This window comes from Dendrobates tinctorius, unplaced genomic scaffold (assembly GCF_039654945.1).
Source record: "Dendrobates tinctorius isolate UK_male_01 unplaced genomic scaffold, ASM3965494v1 ptg000136l, whole genome shotgun sequence".
NCBI classification, from domain to species: domain Eukaryota; kingdom Metazoa; phylum Chordata; class Amphibia; order Anura; family Dendrobatidae; genus Dendrobates; species Dendrobates tinctorius.
Genome location: NW_027361804.1, coordinates 5,693,905 through 5,707,681, shown reverse-complemented (window position 1 = coordinate 5,707,681; position 13,777 = coordinate 5,693,905). Strand labels below are relative to the sequence as shown.

At 49.2% G+C, this 13,777-nt stretch overlaps 1 protein-coding gene across 2 annotated transcripts in view; it reads left to right on the top strand.

The window, feature by feature from the left end:
- Window positions 1–1,929, top strand: part of LOC141048516 (sodium- and chloride-dependent betaine transporter-like) — a 35,809-nt gene extending 33,880 nt beyond the window's left edge. For both annotated transcript variants that reach the window (XM_073544191.1, XM_073544192.1), the window contains 3 exons: window positions 411–511; window positions 963–1,133; window positions 1,303–1,929. In XM_073544191.1, coding sequence (XP_073400292.1) covers window positions 411–511; window positions 963–1,133; window positions 1,303–1,452 — 422 coding nt within the window. In that variant the 3' untranslated portion in view covers window positions 1,453–1,929. The remainder of the gene's footprint in view (window positions 1–410; window positions 512–962; window positions 1,134–1,302) is intronic.
- Window positions 1,930–13,777: the final 11,848 nt, after the last annotated feature.

Sequence of the window (13,777 nt, the reverse complement as noted above, 5' to 3'; positions counted from 1 at the left end):
GCAGGCGCCGCTGTCCGCTAGGAGGCGGCGCTACAAGGAAGGGGCGGGCACGCCGGGCAGAGAGCCGGCTCGGGGGCGGAGCTACCCCCGGCCGTGCGCGCGCTGAAAATGCGCTAATGTGAAACCGGCCTAAATAAGACAAATTTGCATTTTTTAGTCATAGCACCTCTCCCAAAAATGCAATAAAAAGTAACCAAAATGTCATATGTGCCCTTAATTGCTCACGAAGTCACACAGCCCCAATATGGCCATGTGGACGAAAAATAAAAACATTATGGCTCTTGGGAAAAGAGGAAAAAAATTAAATAGTGCAAAAATGAAAATTGGGTTAATGAAATCAACACACAAAATATGAAGAATATTAAGCTTTAGTTGTATCCGTGTATTGCTTTTTCACTTTATGTTTGTAGGGGCAAATCGCTTCTATGACATCATACAAGATATGATCGGGTACCGCCCGTGGCCCCTGATGAAGATATGTTGGGTGGCTGTGACCCCGGCTGTATGTGTGGTAAGAGGCAACAGTTTTGTGACTTGCCCGTGTGCCTCCACCAACTAAGTGAGGATGATTGGCAGAAACTGCATGTATGGCGGTATTATGTATGGGATCATTATTTGGGCACCATATAGCTATGTGTTTTGCCTGTCGAGCTGATATTACACTGTATATTGTATGGAAGTATTATTGACGCTAATAGAGCAGGGCTCATCACAGTAATTGTGGCCAGGGGCCCCCAAAAACCCTGATTGGGCCATGATGAGGTCCTGTGTGGCCATTTTCTCAGGTACACTAAGGGTCTCAGCCTCCAGCATGCACAAGTGTCCATCGCCCATGTCGTTAAGCGTAAAAAATAATATACAGAGGTTACAGAATCAAAATTAGGGGTGGTGTCAATATTTAAAAAAACTCCACCCCCGAGGACTCACTTTCCTGATTTTTGATTGGTTGTTTTTCTCTGCAGGCAACATTCCTCTTCTCATTAATCAGATATGTTCCCTTGAAGTACAATAACTACTATATGTATCCACCGTGGGGTTACGCCATCGGGTGGCTTATGTCCATCGCTTCTATGATCTGCATTCCTCTATACGCCATCTATATAGTCCTGAGGACGGAAGGGTCCTTGAAGGAGGTAAAGCGTTACCATAAAGACATTGTAGTGACTGTACTTACTATAACACAAACGCCGCCTATTGCTCCACCCTTTGTCTTATATTCAGTAAGGGAATGAGACAAATGGATAGAAAGACAGATGTGATTATTTGACTTGACTCTAAGTTCTTGTACTTATTTCACTGCAGAGATTACGTAAAGTAGTCACCCCAGCAGAAGACCTACCTCAGCCTACAGTGTTGGTCCGTCCAACCAATACCTGGTCAATCTGTATGAAACGGAGATCCAAGACATTTGATATAAACTGTGAAGCTCCGTCACAGAACACTTGCCAATAGTTTCGGGATTTGGAGGAATTCATCATTTTGTAGGACAGGATAATGCAGGCTTATATCGCCACATCTCCAGGAAAACATCACTCTCAAGATTTGCTTTTGGGAAATTGCCCTCAGAACTCTCTTCATGGAACGTTTAAAAGGAAATGTAATATCCTCAAGTCATATCAATAATATGATACCAATGGAGGTCGGACTCGTGGCATTGTGTAGTGGCTTTGGGTGGCACTGCCAATCCAGTTCCATTGGCGTGAATGAGATTGAGCTTGCAGTTCCATTCAAAGCCCTCTAAATGGAGCTGAGCCTTCTCTAGAGCGCTGCGGCCCCTGTAATTGACTGATTGGTGGGGGTTACTGGGATTTGGACCACCACCGGTCTGATATCAATGACATACTCTCGGAGCTCTGGATTAGATAACTTCAGCTCCGACCTTAATAAGAAATTTATTAGTAAATTAATCAGCACTGAATTTTTCACTTATTTTGGTGCGTTGTCATCATTTCAGTTGACCAGCAAGTTGCGGTATCTGGTTTCACAAACTCCACCACTTGTTAGAAGCACTTCATCATCGTATTAAACACTGCAGTTTTTTTCCTTGCTAGCAGTGCATGGGTTAATCTATTCAGTTGGACCTCAGAGAGATTTCCTACTTGGATTGTCTCAGCTGTTCAGTGTTGGCCACTCCATTCTGCTATATATGCTGCCTCTGTAACTTAGGGATTGCCAGTGTTTGTTCTTACTGCCTGGTTCTGGAGTTGGAGTTGTTGTTTGTGGTTGGAGGTAGCGTTTGGAGATTGGTCTTGAGATTTGTCTGTGTACACATCCTCATCCTCTTCTATTTGATTTCTCCTTCATTTAACTCCACTGTTTCCCACTTTGTTGTTTGGTGACTGTATTTTGTATGGTTAGTATTTTAATTTATCCCTGTCCACTTGGTTGTCTAGTTAGTATGTTCCTATACACTTCAGCTTCCCACTACCCTGGATGTGGGAGGGGACAGATCAGGGTAGATATAGGAGCATAGCAAGGAACGAGAACACGGCATCTTCACCTTCAGGAGTAATCTGGGGGACAAGGATAGACTAGGGCATGCCTACTTCTAGGGACCTGGTTAGCTCCCAAAGTCCCAACACCATCATAGCATTAACACTGGCCCACACCTTTTTGATCCATCGTGGACACAGTGGATGCTCTGGAAGGGCAACTGCAGCAACTCAGCCTAGAGGTGGCAGATTTACACACCGTTGTTTTGCGATGCCCTCAGGTTTAAGGCCCTCGGTTCTCGGGCAACCCCTCGTGGAGCCCCAAATCGCACTACTGGATAGGCTTTCTGGGGGTCGGGAAAAGTTTGTTTTCAGGGAAGGGTGTAAACAATATTTTTGCGCCATCATTCTTCAGTATACATAAGAGCAACCAATAATGGATGTTTGTATTAAGGTAGATGCGTGGTGACCGGTTGCTTGGCATTTGATTCTTATTGGATATGAAATAGAGGATAGTCATTTGGTCCACTTGAGGGCAAATGATGATAGAACAAAGACTTTAAAAGGTCGGACGCACCATTTTGTAACTCATAGCGCCAGCCCCCTGAGGAAGCCTGTCAAGGCGAAACTTGTTGGGATGGCTATGACTGATTTTTAGCTGCTGGAGAGATTCTTGTGCACAGCAATAACACTGATACTTACCTATGATTATTGTATACCCGAGGGCTGCAGCCGTGGCCGATCAGTCTAGACTGCTAGAGATTGGTAATTACAGCAGGTGATAGGAAATCTAATCTAAATAGAAGGAAAATACGGGATCATTTTTGAAAATTTTAAAGTCAACCTTATTGATCACTTTTTAATTTTAAATTTAATAAAAGTCATTTACTTAATTATGAAAAACTGAATATTAACAAGGTTAATGAACAACTAGACAGGGAAATTACAGAGATCCAGAATTCGATAGACTGGAAAGAGAGGACTGAAGGAACAGAAACAGGGACCTGAACGATTCTGAGACAAGACAGATCTATAAACAAGGGATAAAAACTAGAAATGCAAAACCATTTAATAAGAGTGATCGATATACAGATATATCAGAGAGAGACCAACCTGAATCAGAAAATACAGGGATCAGAAATCGATCAGGAACAAAAAAAAAAAGGGGGGAAGGAGGAATGTGTGATACACAAATGAGTGGAAAGGAGACAAACATGAGACCAACTGTTTTTGGAAATACAATGAATGTATCGATGGATGGTATCAATACCTCACAAATATTATATGGCTCTAACACTCCCCAAATGACGGTCATCATCAGAAGATACACCCACCTTTCTCGTCCTTAACTGCTTAACCCCAGGAGGTATTTTCGTTTTTGCGTTTTTTGTTTTTCGCTCCCTTTCTTCCCATAACTTTTTTATTTTTCCATCATTATGGCCATGTGAGGACTTGTTTTTTGGGGGATGAGTTGTACTTTTGAACAACACCATTGATTTTAATATATCAAATTAAAAGTGCGGTGAAATAGCAAAAAAAGTGCAATCCCACAGTTGTTTTTCTGTTTTGCTTTGACCTGTTTGACATGTTTTGTGTTTCTATGAACTCGCAATGACCTGGAGAATCATAATGGCAGGTCAGCTTTAGCATTTAGAGAACATAATAAAGTTCTCTAAATGCTAAAGCTGACCTGCCATTATGATTCTCCAGGTCATTGTGAGTTCATAGACACCAAACATGTCTAGATTATTTTTTATCTAAGTGGTGAAAAAAAATCTAAACTTTGTTAAAAGAATAAAATAAATTGTGCCACATTCCGATACCCGTAGCGTCTCCATTTTTCGTGATCTGGGGTCGGGTGAGGGCTTATTTTTTGTGCGCCGGGCTGACGCTTTTAATTATACCATTTTGGTGCTGATACGATCTTTTGATCGCCTGTTATTGCATTTTACTGCAATGTCACGGCGACCAAAAAACGTAATTCTGGCGTTTTAATTATTTTTTATCGCTACGCCGTTTAGTGATCAGGTTAATCCTTTTTTTATTGATAGATCAGGAGATTCTGAACGCAGCAATACCAAATACGTGTATGATTTTTTTTAATTATTATTTTATTTTGAATGGGGCGAAAGGGGAGGTGATTTGAACTTTTCTATTTTTTTTTATATATATGTGGTGCCTCTGAGGGTTCAGTCGCCACAGAGGTACTGCACCTCCTCCTGAGGTGTGGTACCCCACCATTCAGGTAAGGTGGAGACTCCTGACCACGCTCCAACACCTGCACCCCACACCACAAAGTAGTGTAGCAAAGCACCCTTTGGTGGCTCCCTGCTTGGAACACGAAGCGTGCTGGGAGGCGGGTGGAGTTTAGTTAGTATCAAAAGAGCGGGAAGAGTTTAGGATTTGGTCAGTGAGTCTGACAGAGTCAGAGGAGGAGTGAAGGTCCCCTGAGTGGGATGGATGAAGGAAGTGCTGCAGCCGACCTGAGTGACCTGGGTCCGCTGGCACAGGAAAGGAACATTGATAGAAAGCCTGACTCTCCATAAGAAGGAAAGGATTAGTACGGAACGTGAGGAGAGGAGGACTAAGGATTAGGGTTAGAGGAGAACCCTTCCCAAGCTCACTGCGCAAGGCCGGGGTCCGGTCCCTGAGGTTGTATGGATACTAATGGTCCTGCAGTAGACACCGGAGGAATAGAAGTTGTCACCACTTTATTCCCACACAAGACTTGGGGGCACAACAGCAAAGATAGTGAGCCGGGACTTAGGAGCATGGAGTCCCCGAAGCAGGCTACAGCTGTCTGCCGTACAAGTAGAGTTCATAGGAACATCTGACAGGAGGAACTCCAGTGTAACTCAGTACTGTGAGTACTTCACTATAGGTGCAAAAGGGAGACATTCAGAAAAGGCACATATGTTGGCGGAGTGTTGGAGGGGAGTACTTCATCTTGCCTGGAAGTTGGCTGAGCTCCTGACCCGGAGGACACTGCACCGAGGCGGGCACCTGTACCTGCAACAGACTGTGAGTAAAGCTTTGGAACTATGGGTCGCCCTCCCAGGGCCGTGGGGTACTCGGTACCGGGCCGGTGTCAGGGGGATATGTCACAGCAGCGGTGACCCGGTCCGTGGCCCTGGGCGCCCAAGTAATCAGGGGTGTTGAATGGTGGTTTGTAGTTAATGGAATAGTTCGTGACGCCACCTGTGGTGTTCGGCAAGTGGGATGTTGGGCCGACGCTGCATGCAGATCCTCTGGGGCTGGTGGCGTGTTGCAGCCAAGATGGTGAAGCTCCCCACAGGTGGAGCTGTAGCCCCAGGGCAGTGTAGATGTAGGGGCAGAGGTGTCTGCTGCAGGACCTTCAGTATCCATACAACCTCGGGGACCGGGCCCTGGCCTTGCGCTTAGAACTTCTAGGCAGGGTTCTCCTCTAACCCACATCCTCTCTGTTCCCTTTTACTCCTTCGTTCCGTACTAATCTCTCTCTCATAGAAGATCAGGTTTCAGTCCAATGTCTTTCTCCTTCTTTCCTTTCCTGTGCCAGCTGGCTCAGATCACTGAGGCAGCTGCAGCACTCCTTCCTCCATCCCTCTTCCAGGGATCCTCACTCCCCTCTGAGTGACTCTCTCTCTCCCACTCACTGACTGACTGACTGACCTAAGGCCTCTTTCACACTTCAGTTTTTTACAATCCACCAGGTTTTGAAAAAAACGGATCCGCAATTTTTTTTGAGGATCCGTTTTTTTCCCCATTGACTTGCATTATGGGCGGATTGTGACGGATTGCCGTCCGTTGCATCCGTTTTTTTTGCGGATCCGCCAAAAGTTGCCGTCCGTTACCATCCTCAAAGATTTCAAAACGGAGCTTGCAACGTTTTTTTTTCTGGCGGATCATCCAGACACTCATTTAACCCGAAATTCTTTCTGGCTGCCGGACAAAAAAAAAAATTCTCTCTCTCTCTCTCTCTCTCTCTCAGCCGCAATGTGGCTTTGCTGAACTACCATGTTGTGTGGGATGCAAGTGTCGGAGCGTGGTTAGGAGCCTCCAACTCACCTGGATGGTGGGGTACCACACCTCAGGAGGAGGTGCAGTACCTCTGTGGCAACTGAATCCTCAGGGGCGCCACAACTACATGCCCTTGTGTCCTCCACTTATTCCTGCGTCAACACACCCAGCACTGCTACATCCTTGTGCCTAGCCCTGCACCATTCACGTCTCTCCCCTATCTCCTCATCTACACTGCCCTTGGACTACAGCCCTGCCTGTGGAGGGCTACACCATCATTGCTGCACCACACCACCTGTCCCAGAGGATCTGTCTGCAGTGTCGGCTTAACATCTTCATTGCCGAATACCACAGGTGGCGTCACAAAGCATTAATTAATAAACTTTATTCCATCACTCAACATTCCCCCCCTTTTACAATGGACGCCCAGGGCCACGAACCGGGTCACTGCCACTGTGACAACCCCCATTGAAATCCACCGGGCCCGGCTCCGAGTACCCCGCTGCCCTGGGTGCGAGGGCGATCCATTACTTGGCGTCACAAACAGGATGATGAAGCCCGGTGCCACCGGGTTCTGTGTGCCAAAGATTTATTGGACTTATGATTGCTGAAAATGTGCAGAATAACCAAATTGATAGACTGTAAAATGGACTCTCAAAATGGCCGCCGGCGCGGTGAAGAAGGGCGTGACAACATGGGTGGTCCTAAGAAAAGACCGCGAACCGTCCTGGGCCTCCCCTGCCTGAACTTCTATGCAACTGCAACATGGCCCACCCCCCCAAGGGGTTCGGATACTGGCTTGGTATGGAGGAGTAGGAAGAAGATGCCGCCCTCAGAAGGAGAGGCGAGAGCCAGTGGTGGGAAAAGAGGCCAGGAAGGAAGAAGGAGAGAACGCCATGATGGAAGAAGGAAGGAGGCCCGAAGAGCGCGAGGAGGTTGAGCCGAACCTCCCCGTCGCATTGGCTGAGGGCTCCGATCCGACTTCCACGTTGGACCGCCAGCAGCTGGAGGCCGAAATCGCCCAGCTGACACACCGTCTACGGCTGAGGCAGGAGGCGCTCTGGATAATGAACTGGCAGCACGCCCGGGAGGGGCCTACATCATCGGTGCCTCTGTGCCCGGTGCCCTCGCCATTGGTACCCGCTGTCACTGCTGTCACACCTGTACTTTCACCTGCGGTACCTGCCGCCGCTGCACCCGACATCTCCCAGGCAGCACCTGTGGAACTCACTGCCGCTGCTATGCCACAGTCAGCGCCTGTCTCCACCGGCATGCTACCATCACCGCAAAGCGAGGCTTGTCGGGAGGAGTCCTCTGAGAACCTGGGAGTCGGAAAGAAGGAAGTTGAGCTCCTGCCTGGACCTGACGCGGCTGCGCCGGTCCCACCGGAGACCCCGGCGGACCCGGAGCCGTCATCTGCTCCACCGCCGTCTCCGACAGCTAACTGGACTATTCCTGTGGATGTTCCTGCCGTTGATTGTCCTTCCAAACCTGCACCGGAGCATCGCCAGATTGCCCCAGGTACGTCCACTGCCCCTGCACCTAGGAAGGCCGCGGGGTTTACCGTTGCTGCAGCGTCCGGACAGGTCGTGCTGGACCTTGTCTGGGATCGGGACTCTGGGCCCTGGGGGGAAACACCTGAACCCCTAGCGGTAGTGCCTTGTCTATGGTGGGTAAAGGCAGATCCCGGGAGGAGGAAGAGGAGACGGAGTCCTTTTGTCAGCAAACCCTCCGCCAGTTGGCAGCCAAGCAGAGAGAACGGGAACAGCGGAGGCTGGCTGTGCAGGGCCCTGATCTGGACCAGAAGGAAAAGGTCCGTGCCGGTCACTACGGCCCCCGGGACTCAGCAGGATGGGGTCAGGTCCTGAATGTTAATCATGAGTGGGGGTTTGGTTTCATTGCCGACCCCAAGCGGATCTCAGACCTATTCTTCAGCAGGAGGGATGTGGAGACTCACCTCAGGAAGGGACACCCTGCCAGAGACCTACAACCGGGAGAATACGTTACCTTTACCCGGCATGAGGGGTTGTGGGTCGCCCTCCCAGGGCTGTGGGGTACTCGGTACCAGGCCGGTGTCAGGGGGATGTGTGTCACAGCAGCGGTGACCCGGTTCGTGGCCCTGTGCGCCCAATATCAATGGTGGTGATGTTAATGGTGTAATAGTTTATTCGGGTAGTTCGTGTCGCCACCCGTGGTGTTTGGCAAATAAGATGTTGAGCCAACGCTGCATGTAGATCCACTGGGACTGATGGTGTGGTGCAGCAAAGATGGTGTAGCTCCCCACAGGTGGAGCTGTAGTCCCAGGGCAGTGTAGGTGCAATGGATGAGGAGAGGCGCAGAATGGTGTAGAGGCTGGAACCCTGGTGTAGCGGTGCTGGAATAACTGGAGGACACCAGAGTATGCGATTCCAAAGCTTTACTCACTGTTTGCAGTTCACACCAATGCCTGCCTCCGCACTGTGTTCTTTAGATCAGGGCCCAGCCAACCTTCAGGCAGGATAGGATTCTCCCCTCCATACTCCGCCAATGTGTACCTTACTGAATGACTCCTCCAATGCGCCTTTAGGTGCGAAGCACTCCAGTACTTAGTTACCCTGGAATGCCTCTCTCTAGGTGTTCCTAGTCTCTACTTGTATGACAGACAGCTGTAGCCTGCTTCGGGGACTCCTCTCTGCGTCCCGGCTCGCTATTCAGTTGCTGTTGTGTCCCAAGTCTATGATGGGAGTAAGACGTTAGTGGCTCACTACTCCTCCAGTGTCTGTTGCCGGACATAAAGATCCAATCAACCTCGGGGACCGGGCCCTGGCCTTTGCGCTCTGGACTGGAAGGGTTCTCTCTCTTTCTCAACCTGCTTCCCACCGTCCTTCTGTACTCCTTCATTCCGACCTGTTCTATCTCTCTTATGGAATCTGTAGTCTCCAGTCTACGTCTCTTTCTTCTTCTCTTTCTTCCCGTGCCAGTCGGCTCAGATCACTGAGGCGGCTGCAGCACTCCTTCTAACTGAACTCAAACTGAACTCAAAACTAAACTTCAGAACTGAACTTCTCTCGCCTGACCTCCCGTCAGACTGACCTGAAATCCTACACCTTCCCTCTTTTTTATAGCTAACTCCACCCGCCTCCCCAGCACCTCTTGAGATACGAAGCCAGGGACCAAAAAAGGCACACTATGACCTTCCCAGCATAAAGCATGGATGGGTCCCCGCTGAACTATCCTGTGTGTGTGGGGTGTAGGTGTTGGAGTGTGGCAAGGAGTTCCCACCCTACCTGGATGGTGGGGCACCATACCTTAGGAGAAGGTGCAGTACCTCTGTGGCGACTGAAGCCTCAGGGGTGCCACATACCTCCCCGTTAAACACAGCACGTCCGCGAGCTGCAAGACAACAAAAGTACAATACAGGAACACACAAAAAATTTTAAATGCTGTTTAACAATACTTATCTAATCTTCCTAATGTAGGAGGCACATTTCTTAAACGTTACAAACAGGCTAACTTCCTATCTTAGTATCAAAAATTTCTTTAAGTGCAATTCCTAGTTCAAAGTGCAATTATTCTTTCTTTCTCTTTCTACTGGACGCAAGACACTGACCATCTGTACTTGGCCTGTCACCTGTCACTTTGAATTCTTTATTCTTCATTCAATTCTCACATTCTATCTCAAAACTTTTCTAATTTTCTGTATCAAACATGCTATAAAAGACATTTACTTTTCATAAGACACAACATTATCAAATACGTCATCATAAAACATTCAAAGATTTTTGCAAAGAGCTGAACACTGCTCCCAGCCGGGATTTCTTGCAGTGTCCCTTGAGGTAGACATCATTCTTCGAAAAGTGTCCATTCAAAAACATCATCTTCGCAAAGTGTCTATATCTGTAAAACACTATCTTCACAAAGTGTTCTTTTATGTAAAACCAAGAAAGGGCACCTAAAGAGGTGCAAACTATTTACAAGAAAGTTTGTGATTCACTCCAAGTTCATGATCACCGTAGTTCAATGTAGAAAATGCTGCCAATAAAATGGGGCAACAAAGGTGCTACCAGAAAACATAATAACTAAAAAAATGGCAAAAAGGCACAACTGGTGCAACAAACCTTCCTGGGTAACAAGATTTTTGAAAATTATTAGCGGCTACCAGATTCAAGGTAGTCATTGGCAATCCGTAGGTACTCCTCTTCCCCCGGTGTCAAGCCAGAGATCTTCTTTTTAGATTGCCGGGTTGGAATTGACGTGGTAATGGTTGGATTCCTAGGCACCTGAGCAGCTTGGGTAGTAACTGTAGGTGGAGGAACATTAACAGGTCTCTTCGGCTGGTACCACTCAATAAATTCTGCAGGGATATGTGGTGTACATTCAGGGCGTACCATCCCCTGAGCCCCTCATGGCGAGTGAAGGTCACATACTCCCCAGGCTGCAGGTTTCTTTTAGGGTGTCCTTTGGGCAAGTGGGATTCAATGTCCCTCCAGTTAAAGAATAAGTCACTTATCCTCTTGGGGTCTGCAATAAATCCGAACCCCCGTTCTTGATTGACGTTAAGGACCTGCCCCCCTCCTGCGGCATCCTGGGAACTGTAATGCCCAGCACGGGCCCTCTCTTTCCTGCTCAAATCCGGGCCCAGCACAGCCAATCTCCTCTGCTCCCTCTCCCGGTACTGTTTAATGGTGACTCGGCAGTAGGCCTCATTCTGCTCCTCTTCCTCCAGGGACCTGCGGTACCACCGTTGGGAGTTCCGGTGTCTCCCCACGGGGACTAGCTTCACGGTCCAAGACCAGGTCTAGTACAACCTGGCCGGCCGCTGCAACGGTGGGGCAACCCCGGGTCTTCTCGGGTGAAGGGGTGCCGGACATACCTGAGGTCTCCCGGCGGTGCGGTCTCTGCTCCGGTGCAAGTGATGAAGGAGCAGGTGCGGACTCTGGATCCGCAGGGGTCTCGGCAGGGACCGGCGCAGCCGCGTCCGGTCCAGGCGGGAGCTCCGCTTCCATTCCCGGGTCCTCCGATAACTTCTCCGGGCAGGTGGTGCTCAACCGCACGCTTAGGGTAGATGTTTGGGTCAGCGCCGTCCGGGGGCAGTCTGGTGTAGCAGCGAGTACCGGTGAACTGGGTACCTCACTGGTAGGCCCCGCCTGGGCGCGCTGCCGTCTCAGCCTCTCCAGCGCTTCTCTCCTTAGCTGCAGACGAGTAGTCAGTTCCGTAATCTCATCCTGTAGCTGCCGGCAACTCATGCCAGTTTCAGGGTTGGAGCCGTCAGCCATGGCGTCGGGGGTTTGCACGTCCCCACGCTCCGCAGGCCTCCTTCCCTCACTCTCCAAAATGGCGTTCTGGCGTTCTTCTCTCTGCTCCGCCCTTCTGCTCGCCACTGGCTTCCTCTGCTCCTCCTTCCGGGGGCGGCGTCTTCTTACAGCGCCTCCATACCAAGCCAGCATACAAACCCCTCAGGGGGTGGGCCATGCATCTGTCACGTAGTATTTCAGGCAGGGGAGGCCCAACACTCAGGTCGGATTTACAAGGACCTTGCCTGGAAGTTGGCTGAGCCCCTGACCCGGAGGACACTGCACCGAGGCGGGCACCTGTACCTGCAACAGACTGTGAGTAGAGCTTTGGAACTACATGCCTTGGTATCCTCCACTTATTCCTGCGTCAACACACCCAGCACTGCTACATCCTTGTGCCTAGCCCTGCACCATTCAGGTCTCTCCCCTATCTCCTCACCTACACTGCCCTGGGACAACAGCCCTGCCTGTAGAGGGTTACACCATCATTGTTGCACCACACCATCTGTCCCAGAGGATCTGTCTGCAGCGTCGGCTTAACATCTTCATTGCCGAATACCACAGGTGGTGTCACGAAACATTCATTAATAAACTTTATTCCATCACTCAACATTCCCCCCCCTTTTACAATGGACGCCCAGGGCCACGGACCGGGTCACTGCCACTGTGACAACCCCCATTGAAATCCACCGGGCCCGGCTCCGAGTACCCCGCTGCCTTGGGTGGGAGGGCGATCCATATATTTTTTTTAAAACATTTTATTTTTTACTTTTGGCATGCTTCAATAGCCTCCATGGGAGACTAGACGGTGCCATAACCCGATTGGCTCTGCTACATACGGGTGATGATCAGATTGCCTCTAGGTAGCAGAACTACTCACTTGCTATGAGCGCCGTCCACCGGGCAGCGCTCATAACAATCTGGCTATGACAACCATAGAGGTCTGCAGGAGACCTCTGGTTGTCATGGCAACCCATCAGTGACTTGCAATCACGCGACGGGGGTCACCGATGGGCGGATATCCGTCGAGATTGCCGGAAGCACATGTTAAATGCCGCTGTCAGAGTTTGATAGCGGCATTTAATGGGTTAATAGCGGCGAGTGAATCGCGATTCCACCCACGGCTGTACTGGGCACATATCAGCTGTTCAAAACAGCTGACATGTGCAGGGAAAGATGTAGGCTCACCGCCGGAGCCCACATCAAAGGGAGGGTGTCCAACATCGGCGTACTATTACACCCGATGTCGGAAAGGGGTTAAAGGGAAGGTGCCACGATTTTTTATTTTGTATTAATTTATTATATAATCAATAATTATTATTTTTAAAACAAATTTAAATGTACCACTGTGGGGCACTATATGGGTCATTATACTGTGGGGCACTATATGGGTCATTATACTGTGTGGCACTATATGGGTCATTATACTGTGGGGCACTATATGGGTCATTATACTGTGGGGCACTATATGGGTCATTATACTGTGGGGCACTATATGGGTCATTATACTGTGGGGCACTATATGAAACAATGTTTCTGTTTGTTTTCACTTTCACCCCTATAATCCTTCACTTTCTGCTAATTCCCCTAATCCCTACTCCTAGTAAGGAACTGTTCATCTCTTCTTCAATCCTCCCCACCCACCTCACCTCCGCCTCAAAACTGTTCCTTAACATACAATTCTTTGTCTCCAAACACAGACAGCCCCCTCATGCCCTCTCCTGCTCCCACCTGGTAACACTTTCTCTGCTCCTTCTCACTGCTGGTGATATCTCTCCAAATCCTGGTCCTCCTCACCACATTCCCACAGTCATTTCTACCTCCCATCCACGCTCTATCACAACCTTCCGTAACCTCTCCAACCTTATACCCATTCACCCAGCCCCCGCTTCCCCAGTCCCACTAACAGGAGCTCTGTGGAACGCTCGCTCTGTCTGCAACAAGCTTTCCTACATCCACGATCTTTTTGTTACTACCAAACTTTCCTTCCTCGCCATCACCGAAACCCGGCTCACCCCTTTTGACACAGCCTCTCCTGCTGCACTTTCGTATGGCGGCTTCCACCTTTCTCAC